Source organism: Haliotis rufescens, unplaced genomic scaffold (assembly GCF_023055435.1).
Source record: "Haliotis rufescens isolate VD_foot unplaced genomic scaffold, xgHalRufe1.0.p SCAF_8, whole genome shotgun sequence".
In the NCBI taxonomy this organism is placed as follows: Eukaryota; Metazoa; Mollusca; class Gastropoda; order Lepetellida; family Haliotidae; genus Haliotis; species Haliotis rufescens.
In genome coordinates, this window is record NW_025964372.1 from 48,097,907 (window position 1) to 48,109,389 (window position 11,483).

At 40.7% G+C, this 11,483-nt stretch overlaps 1 protein-coding gene across 1 annotated transcript; it reads left to right on the top strand.

Annotated features, from left to right (window-relative positions):
• Window positions 1-2,945: 2,945 nt before the first annotated feature.
• On the top strand, window positions 2,946-10,878 carry LOC124152750. Its single transcript, XM_046525791.2, has 3 exons — window positions 2,946-3,121; window positions 7,577-7,694; window positions 9,704-10,878. The coding sequence occupies exons 1-3, from the start codon at window positions 3,001-3,003 to the stop codon at window positions 9,822-9,824; spliced, it is 360 nt and encodes a 119-aa protein (XP_046381747.2). The 5' UTR covers window positions 2,946-3,000; the 3' UTR covers window positions 9,825-10,878.
• Window positions 10,879-11,483: the final 605 nt, after the last annotated feature.

Here is an 11,483-nt window from a genome sequence, read left to right on the forward strand (position 1 = left end):
AAACACATTTTATTGCCAATTTAGAGTTTCTTTTTCTTTGGTTTTGGTTGTGTGGTAGCATTACCTGTATCAATTTTTGTTGCATAAGATATTTGTTACAGGGCCTTTTAACGGATCTGTTTGACCTATTCTATAGATTGTTGTCACTGTAAACCTTAAATGGTGCTTCAGTGTAATTTGATAATTGACTATTCATTGATCCTTTGTGGTCATTTACTGATTTCGCAATATAAGTCTGTACGTACCGGGGACACGGATAGCCCAGTCGTCTAAGGCGCCGCGATTCGCTGTACAGAGTTGTGTCCCTTTGGCACGCCAGAAACCTATGATTGTGGGTTCGAATCCCGGTTCGCCCCGATTATGTTTCTAGGTTTGTCAGCACCATGCCCGTGCTCGTGGGTTTCACCGAAGTGGTAAACGTCTGAGACCTGCATCACTTCTGGCTTTCCTCCCACATTAAACTGTTAAAAGCGGCGTTAAACCCAACTTACTCACTCACTCACTCACTCACTCACTGTACGTCCCGATTTCTGAGTTAACCTTTGGGTTTCAACTTGGGAATCATCTCGTTTTAATAGCCGTTTTCAAACCGGGTAGATCAAGCGCCAGTGGTGGAGTTGAGGCTAATGTAACTTGTGGTTGTAGACAGCTTAGTAATGTGGTCAATCATGTCTGCTCGCTGTAACATGCAGTCTGGCAAATGTTAAACTGTAACAAAACAAAGGTTCAGTGCAGATACATGTATGGGTATCTCTACCGTCTATTTTCAGAAAAGAACCAATTTTGTAACTTATGTACATGTCACAATTGTTCCAGCAACATCTACAGTCATCAATAAATAGTAGATACATATATGATATTGCGAATACAAGCTACGGACTAAATGCAGTATATGCAGAGAGAATATAGTGATCAATACCACAGCCAGCGACGATGGGAGAATATGAAGAGGGAGAGAAGGTGCATTATGAGACGAACAGAACATTACGAGACGAAATAGTATAGTTTAAGGTGATCCCAAAAAACATGCAGGTCTGTACGGTGGACGGTGGAGAGAGCAGATGAACGAGAGAATGAGAGAAAGACGACAGAATATATACGGGTTTGAGAGAGAGAGAGAGAGAGAGAGAGAGAGAGAGAGAGAGAGAGAGAGAGAGAGAGAAAGAAAGATTTCCGTAACACGTCAACCCTCACGATACAAGCTGCAAATGAATTAACTTGGTCTGGTATAAACTTTCTCACGTACTGTTTCCAATTACACATGAGAACCCTGATCTATATTTAACCTTTACACACTGTTACATCGTGGTATATGTAACGACTGTGGTAGATGCTTGGGAATGAAAAACCACACAAGTACAACTTGCCACAATTTAAAATGATTAAATATTCAATATTATAATGTTAATCTCATTTGTACCAACTATCCTTCTAAACGGAGCATTATCTCCGTAAGGTTGATCAACCACATACAACCGCTCCAAATCATCGAGTGGTAAGTATTGCGAGCGGAAACTACATGCGCCTATAATTACGCCATGTCCGGCGAATGTCTAAACCACGAGGGACCCTTCCCTCACATCTCCCGTCGACACTGAGGGAACGCCATCTGTCACTAGACGGGTAATATGTTGATAGGATAATGAGAGGTCACTTGAAACAAGATAGAGTCCATGTTGTGAAAGCTCATCACTCCATTCCAGACGGTGTTGATGCAAAATGTGTCATATGAAATTGGAAACACTTTTTTGTATCATAAATCGACACAACTGGAAATACAACAGCTCACACAACAGATTGAAAAAACGGAACAAGAAGATTGTCAAGCATTGGTCAGAAGCCTTCATACAAACATTCATGCCCCTACTGCTTAACTACAAATACATATATTTATTTTTAAAATGACCAGGAAATTTAGTGGAGTGTTGTTTTATTCAGACGTATACGGGGAATTACAGCTGCTTTCTCATGAGCAAATGTTTTCTATTATTACTTAATGTTGTACAAGTTTATCAGTACGTGTTGATGACAAAGCTTTTAGAATCGCTTTAAACATATGATCCATGTAGCATCAACCAAAGAATATTCTGTTCTGGCTATTTTTGGTTTATGCAATTGATCGGTGGAACGAATTTTATATATGCAAGAATTAAACACTTTCCTCTATCTCCAACAGTAGGGTAGATGAGTTTCTTCAACGTTTTTCTTTATTAATAAGCAGCATTATATCTGCACTTTTACACAGCAGACGTAATTCAAAATTGACATATTGTTTTTATTAGTTTACAAAAATCAGTAATGGTACTATCGTGTCACTGGATTTCTGACCCGTGAAGATTGTGGGGTAAAAAGGTCTTCAGCAACTATGCTTGTCGTAAAAGGCGACTAACGGGATCGTGTGGTCAGGCTCGCTGACTTGGTTGATACATGTCATCGATCCCAATTGCGTGGATCGATGCTCATGATGTCAATCACTGGATTGTCTGGTCCAGACTCGATTATTTACAGACCGCCGTCATTTAGCTAGAATGTTGCTGAGTGCGGCGTTAAACAACAAACCAACCAACCAACCACTGGATTTCTGGTTCATCAATCACTGGATTGTCTGGCTTGTTTACAGGCTGACGTCGTACGGCAGGTGTACTTCTGTGCGGCGTCAGACAATACATATTTACTTTTTTCTGCAATGGAGGATGCGACCGGTAGGGCAGCACATGCTTACCATTTTAGCGAACACCTGGTGTCATCACTGATTTTCAGTTGTCCATTCATATAATTTCCACAGCTACGTTTCCCTTTACGACAAATGGAATCTGTTTCGGCAGAAAATCTAGGCTGGTTATTCTCTCGCATTGACAATTTATATATAGTTCATGTATTTATAGACGAAAGTGATTATACTACATAAGGTGAGATGACGTATTTCACAGGGAACTGCATTTGGTTCACCGGTCACTCTTACTATAAGCAAGGCAGTTGGGCAGTGGACAGTCATTGTCCATGTGTGTTTTGATGCAGCTATACACAATGAAGATCTTTGTGTTACTCTCCCTGACGTTGATGCTGATGTGGCGGGTGGAAGGAGGATGCGAGTACTCAGAGATCGAGGTGACTCATGGTGGTGAGTTGTGTATCATCTGATGATACACGATTATACTTACTTTTGTTTGTTTGTTTGTTTGTTTGCTATTTCCAGTCACCATCCTTATCCTGCTGGCCGTACATACTCTGTTACTGTATGTAGTACACCCGTGAAGATCTGTGAATTCATGACCATGGTTGAAGACCTGACAGACTAGACCCGTGAAGATCCGGGGTAGAATAGGTCTTCAGCAACCCATGCTTGCCGTAAAAGGCGACTATGCTTGTCGTAAGAGGCGACTAACGGGAACGGATGGTCAGGTTCGCTGACTTGGTTGATCCATGTCTTCGTATCCCAATTGCGTGGATCGATGCTCATGATGTCAGTCACTTGATTGTCTGGTCCAGGCTCGATTATTTACAGACCGCCGTCATATAGCTGGAATATTGCTGAGTGTGGCGTTAAACAAAAAACAAAAAACATCGATTAGTGAAAAGACAATCTTTTCAAGCATTAATTTTCGTTTCTTTGAATTACCGTGCTAGGAAGATTTTAACAGTAAAGTCAGAGTTGGTAGCAGCCAATCCAAAGTAATTAAATTTGATACGATGAGCGCTCAAAAAGTGTTTGTTTGCCGTCCGCAATATTCCAGCTACATGGCGGCTGCTTGTAACTACTTAAGTTTGAAACAGAAAATCCAGTGATTGATATTCTGAGCAACGGTCTTCGCCGTATGGGTACGATGTCACACAATCAACCAAGTCGACTGGGTCTGACCACCCGATTCATTTAGTAGTCTTTCCCGATCAGCATAGGTTGCTGGGGACAGACACATGTACAACCTATAAACGTATGGCACAATGCAGCGAAAGTCTTTTCGAGTGAACTGTAAAATGCAACGGAAGCGTCCAGCGTCGTGGATTAATTACTGTCATGTGCTTAAGGCAACGTCTTGCGTTCTTAAAATGTGTGATGGATGTGTGATTAAGTGATAAATAACAATTAACAAGTAACAGTGAACAAGGTACACTTGCTACTGTGCAAACATTAAATGTTAACAGTAAAATATATGTTAGGTTAATCAATTCGTAAGCTGACTTTAGTTCATGGTTGCCGGTGTACGTCATGGGACTAACCGACAGCCTCCGTGGTCTAGTGGATCCAGTGTCCGCCCGGAGAGCGGTGGTTTGATTCCCGGCAGCGTCATACTGAAAGACGTTAAAAGATGGTACTTTATTATTTTGCCTGGATCTCGGCATTAGGGGCTAAACCAAGGACTGGTCGGCTCATAGTCTGTATGCTGTGTCTGAGTGGGGTATCTATAGCTAGGTTAAGCCACTACAGCCCATTAAATTAAACTATTAAACATAAAAACAAAGACAGTAAACCCATGATGACATATTTCGCTATACCTGTAAATTAATATACGTTTCTATGTGAACTTTACACGATATACGGCTTTTCCTTTGGACGAGAGGTTGGTCACATGACCGCGAAACTGTTATTCATAACTGTATGAACGGCACATTTTGACGTTCATGCGTTTTTCACGAGACTGTATTCTTGGAATGCAGTAAATGCCGACGGACTACTTCCATATACCATGGGAAACCCCTGGGAATACATTCCGTGATAGAAGCGGGTTGTTATATGACTGTCAGTGTCAACAAGAAGTCACACGTACTAAACATAATTTTGAATAGATCAACATCGTCCGATGTTATTTAGTGAGTTTGGTTTTACGCCGCTTTAAGTATTATTCCAGCAATATCACGGCGGGGGACACCAGAAATGGGCTTCACACATTGTACCCATGTCGGGATTCGAACCCGGGTCTTCGGCGTGACGAGCGAACGCTTTAACCACTAGGCTACCCGACCGCCCCCGTCCGATGTAAAAAATAGTGATAAAAAAAATAGAGTGATCGCCAAATACGTGCATAGTGTTAGTCCTGTTGGTTTTGTAAAAGTTTGCATTTCTAAATCCAATGACAGCGAATAGTCTACAGTGCATTGCATCTGTCCAATGTCCATCCTGCTATTGTTACGAACCAGTGAGGAGGTAATATCCATTTTCCATCTTCCCGTGGCAAGGGAGTTAACTAACTGTAAAAGTCCAGTTTCCACCCTTGACAAACGAGGTTGGAATTCCGGAGTTACATTTTGGCTGGATTAACGAGCATGTGCATAGTCCAGTCAAAATGGCGTAACGAACTAGACTTCCAGTTTGTAACAACATAGAATTGTCCGTGCAGAGTCCGATCGACTGCAGGATGTGTACCGTCAACTTGGCGTCGACAGATATTTTCCACATCTTTTCATGTTTGTAATCCAGGTGCTCCAATTATTTGATGACTTCGCGAGATAAGACCCTTTTTATTACAATAGAGATTCTAACTATCGATCAGATCGTCTTGACTGGGTGCCTCCATTTTGTATGAAGCAAATGAATGAATGAATGATATGAGAGGTGGAATCTAATTGGTCCATAGGAGGGACATAGAAGGGATATAACTCGTAATAGCCACTGGTTGCGCCACGATGGAGCCACCAAGGAAACTGGACTTTTAAAGTCAGTTTACTCCCTTGCCTCGGGAAGATGCCATTTTCAGGCATCCAATAAATCTTTTTTTAAGCATTTGTAGAAAAAAATAATCGGCCCCTTAAATGATCAAATAAAGTTAAACTTTAATAAGTGACTCAGAGGGCAGAGTTCGTGTACCGAGTAAACAATATGTAAAATGCTGGACTTTGACTGATCCGAATGTTTATGCATATGAATCGGAATTTCTGCTTCATTAAAAGTAAATTTCGTCAAGTCGTTTTACCGAAGCTTCAGGTATAGCGATGATCGGATATCGTTCAATAATGGTAACATAGCCAATTTCCTTCCACTGCTTTTCCCAGCTGTGCTAGAAATGGAAGAGATAGGTATATCTGTTTCATATTTAGATCTGTGTATAGAAATTAGTTGCTTTCGTTTATATCCGACTATTAGTATATTTTGTGCACGTAAGCAAATTGTTCACATCATGTACCAGCTAATTACAGTTACAGGGAACTGGCACTGTGACCTTTATGTTGTAGATAAGGAACAGTGTATATTACCACGTCAGAGTACACTGTAGCAGGGTCGCGACAACCCTGGCACTGATTTCCAACAGGTCTTTACTATCTGAGTATTTAACTTATCAGTTCACTCGTCAGTTACCGATCATGCTGTCCTAGTTAAGGATGAAGATATACATCGATGTGAAACAGCTGATCTACTTTCTTGTTGTTGACTACGAAAGCTTAATTGTGCCACGTTGGTAGCATATATATATTTATTTTTGAATAGAAATTTCTCGTTATTTCAATTATTATTTTTTTCTCTTTTGAACTTTCGATTTATTTCTCGTTGTTTCGATTATATTTTTGTACTTTCAATTATTTTCTCGTTATTTGGAGTTTTCTCTCCTAATTTCGAGTTATTTTAAGATATTTCAAGTTTATTTTCAAAACTCGAAATTTCGATATTTGTTTCGTTACTTCGATTAGTTTCTCGTTACTTGGATTATTAAATTGTTATTTTCTCGTTATTTCAAGTTTATCTAAAAACTCGTAATTTCGAGTTTTTGTCATTACTTCGATTATTTTTTCGTTATTTCGATTATTTTCTTGGTATTTTAAGTATATATTAAAAATAAGATAAACTTAGAATAACGAGAAATATTCGAAGTAATAACGAGAAAAAATTCGTTATTTCGAAAAAAATGAAATAACGAGAAAATAATCGAAACAACGAAGAAGAACTCGAAATTTCGAGAAAATTATTGAAACGACGCGAAATTTCGATTTAAAAAGATACTGCTACCAAAGGGGCACCATTATGCTTTCGTAGCTGACCACTGTCTGAGTGTGAGAGAAGTATTAGTGGAGGGATCGGAAGAACCAATTATCAAAGTCCTGTCGCTCATTGACTGCAGAGTACGTGCTAATGTCATTGCCATAGGTGACGATATGAGTTACCTTTTGTTGTAAACGAACAAATATTGTTAAACCCTTATCTGATCTCACCTTGCATTAAGACACTCGTTTCTGATTGGATACTGAATTGTCAATCTTGAACCTGAAAAACCGCCACACTCAGCAATATTCCAGCTATATGACAGCGGTGTGTAAATAATCGAGTCCAGACAATCCAGTGATTGACATCATGAGCATCGATCCACGCAATTGGGAAACGATGACATGCATAAACCAAGTCAGGTAGCCTGACCACCCGATCCCGTTAGTCGCCTCTTACGACCAGCACTCGCCTTTTATGGCAAGCATAGGTTGCTGAAGACCTTTCTACCCCGGATCTTCACGGGTCTAGTCTGTCAGGACTTCAACAATGGTCATGGATTCACAGATCTTCGACTTTCGCCACTTTGGGTTCGATACCAAATTTACTCCGGGCTATAGCTGAAATATCCCTGAAATATATTCACTCACTCACTCACTGTTACAGAGGGACAGCTATACTTCCACTGCCCCCACATAGACTTTATACTGAGGCCCGGCCAGAGCCGGGTAGCATCCAACTGCAAGCTGTGTACCTGTACCATGCGAGGACTTCGATGCTGCGGGTGAGTGTTGGCTAGCTTCATCACTTATACAGGACGATGCATGTTAAGTGACCTGTTTTATTCAAACGGTAATCATTATCGTTGGTGGCAAAAAAACACGAAAAATAATAATAATAAATTATCGATGGTGGTTTACCCCTTATTGTGTAGGTTTTTGATACGTACTCTCAATATACACAGTCAAAGCTGTGTTTAGACCATGCACACAATCCTAAACGGTCTATCGTAGTAACCAGATATTTTTTGACTGTCAGCTTCGAATTCTGTTCCCTGGATGAGTGATGTACCGTTAGGCACACGGCAACAACACATTAATGAACACAGTTTCGTTGGCACACCCACCAGCATCCTCTGTAGCTGTCGTCCTTCACGTAACCACCTGTACACCGTACAATGTCATCACAAATATTTTCCCAGCCACTATTACTTATCTGTACTTTGTTTTATATGTTAATGGTGTGCCAAGTTTGTTGTAAGTCCTGGTGTTATATGCGTTATGCAAGATTTTCTCATCCAATTGCAATAAATATTATACATCTTATCCGTATTGTTCTTAATGCATCATGCTATACGCTTTATTTACACGTTTAAACATGTTTAGATTGTTGGAATAATAGATAATGATATGCATTTTGTCGTAAACATGTTTAAATTCTTATAGGCACTAAATATGTTTAAATTTACGAGGATGTGGTGTTTAGGTTGTGTTTAAGCTGTTAGATGGTCGATCATTTCAAGTGTTTAGACCCTACATGTGTATTCCGTTTAGGATTTAAACACATTCCTAAACATGGGATCTAAACATGTATATGTTTACATTCTAAACCCATATTTTACAGTGTATCGGATGTTGTAAGTGAGCAAATACAGCTCTTTATCATCCAAAACTGGCTCCCACAGGAGATATCGCTTGGATGAGATCAAGCGATATCTACACTGTAGATATCGCTGAAATGAAATTACATCACAATGCTTTGCAGACCATTGTGACATCACTGGTTACCATGACGTCACAATCAAATGACATCACTAATGGCTCTGCAACTGAAGCTGTTAGCAGTACTTTTTACACTTAAGACACTGCTAATTACTGTCTACAAATTGAAAAAGTTGGAAGAATGATGTAGGATGATAAATAAAATCTCACCCTCGTGTCTTTTGACATCAAATATATCAACACTCGTTGATAAAAGTGGCAAAAATCCTCGGCAAGCCTCGGAATTTTTCCACTTTTATCAACTCGTGTTGATATATTTGATATCAAAAGACACTTGGGTGAGATTCTCTATTTAACTACAGACTGTAGATAATCAGGAATGGGACAGAGACAAAAGTGACTGAAGTGAGTGAGTGAGTATGGTTTTACGCCGCTTTTTAGCAATATTCCAGCAACATCACGGCGGGGGACACCAGAAATGGGCTTCACACATTGTACCCATGTGGGGAATCGAACCCGGGTCTTCAGCGTGACGAGCGAACGCTTTAACCACTAGGCTACCCGACCGCCCCAAAAAGTGACTGAAAACATGTACAACGATTAATCCCATCTTGTCACGATGACATACATGTACAATCAGACAGGTCACATTCTGTTTTCCCGACCCATGACAGTCTCTCTTACGACAAGCAATAAGGTACATGGATCTCTTCTTGCCTGTGCCCGGGCCGATGAGGTAGCCTAGTGGTTAAAGCGTTCGTTCGTCACGCTGAAGGCCCGGGTTCGATTCCCGACATGGGTACAATGTGTGAAGCCCATTTCTGGTGTCCCCCGCCGTGATATTGCTTGAATATTGCAAAAAAACGGCGTTGAACCATACTCACTCACTCACTCTAGCCCTTGTTCCATTTGGTGACCATGCATTGGGTAATCAGCAATAGGGTTACAGTTTATGGGATGGAAGCTAAAAAAGTACTCTTTATTAGAAGATACGTGTCCAATTATTAACTTTTTAGGAAAGAAATAGAAGACTTCGTTCTGAAAAATGTTTTTATCTTTCAAATGTCATCAGAATTGCCAGCCATAACATCGGCACCATGCATCTGCCCAGCGGTTGCCAGGTGGTGCAGTCAGACTCCAGCAGATGCGGCTACAGAGTAGCTCGGAGGTACGACAACACCATCGACTGCTGAACACCATCGTTGTCTCCTACACCATCAGCAACGAGCAACCGAGAGTACTAAAGCACTGAACAGCCTACAACCGTCATGTTTCAGTTGACGGTGTGTCAGTGTCATTGTCATGAATTGACTAATGTTTTAATGTATGACAAACATACGAGACACCTTTGACAAAATCGTCTCTCCTAATATCTGACACGAGAATGTCAGTATAATCGCACCTGGATGAGACGGGCAGGAATACTTCTGTGTTAACTTGTATCACCCTTGACATTTCGGCCTTAACATTCCTAGGTACACTAAGGTAGCACCATCTTCCCGAGGCAAGAGAGTTAACTGACTTTAAAAGGCCAGTTTCCACCCTTGCCGAACTAGGCTGGAATTCCTGGGCTCTATCGTAGCGCCACCAGTGGCTATTACGAGTTATATCCCTTCTGAGCCTCTCCTTTAGACCAATCAGATTCCACCTCTCGTATCACTTGCATTTGCTTGAAACAAAACAGTGGCGCCTAGTCCAGACGATGTGATCGATGATCAAGGCCTATGTTGTGATAAAACGAGTCTTACATCGCGCAGTGCGTGAACAGCTTGATTAAAAACATGAACAGATTTGGAAAATATCTGTTGACAACGAGTTGGCGGTGCACATGCTTTGCAAAACCTGCAATCGACCGAAATCTGCAGGACAGTTTACGAACCGGATTTCGATTTCGATAAACGATTTTGATTGGACTATGCATAGACTCGTTAGTCCAGCCAAAATGTAACTCCATAATACCAGCCTAGTTCGGCAAGGGTGGAAACTGGACTTTTTTAGTCAGTTAACTCCCTTGACTCGGGAAGATGAGGCAGCACGTGCTTTGAACATCTTTGCACAATCATTTATGTATCTTTCTTTTGGAGTGACGTCAGTTAAAGGAAGATAAAAATTCAGATCTTGCATGGCACGCCTTACATATAGAGCTGCGTTCGAATTCAGTTAAATTCATAATCATTGTACTCCAATACTCTATAATCTCAGTGTCCATATACTGAAAATAAGCAATTAAAACATTGAAACAACTGATTGTGCCTCTGAATCATTGAGTGTTAGGCTTTGACAGGTAAAATCACTAAATATACTATTTGCAAAACTTGACTGGTTTGTGATAGACAAGAAGATGATGATGATGATTTGATCTTTTGAGGCAAACTATCATTTCATATGACACGTTACCATGTATTTTATCTCAAAGTTTGAACCATGTGATGTTGCCTCCCTTGGATAGGCAACAGTCAGCACAATACCCGTGCTCGTGGGTTTCACCAGATTGGTAAACGTCTGAGAACCGCATTACTTCGGGATTTCCCCCCACATCAAACTGATACGCCGTGATATAACGGAAATCTATTCAATACGGCTGTAAACCCAACTCACTCAAAGTTGGAACCCGAAATGTACTTGAAATCGTATTGGTAGAGGCGTCAGACATTCTGCTGACTGAGTGAGTTTGGTGTAACTCCGCGTTGATCAGTATTTCAGTCGAATCACTGCGTGCCATCTTGTTGTGTGAGGAAAGCCCTGAAAGATGCCGGTCTTAAGACAAACATTCTGACAATTCCCTTTGTTTTATGTCCTGATAACGACTGCAGCGTGAGAATCTGGCGTCAACAAGTACTTGCAGATACATG

Bases quoted from the DNA above. Each gene is read 5' to 3' on its own strand.
- LOC124152750 (XM_046525791.2), top strand. From the start codon at position 3,001: ATGTGTGTTTTGATGCAGCTATACACAATGAAGATCTTTGTGTTACTC. The intron at 3,122-7,576 runs GTGAGTTGTGTA...TCACTGTTACAG, and splicing joins GATCGAGGTGACTCATGGTG to AGGGACAGCTATACTTCCAC. The intron at 7,695-9,703 runs GTGAGTGTTGGC...AAATGTCATCAG, and splicing joins CGAGGACTTCGATGCTGCGG to AATTGCCAGCCATAACATCG.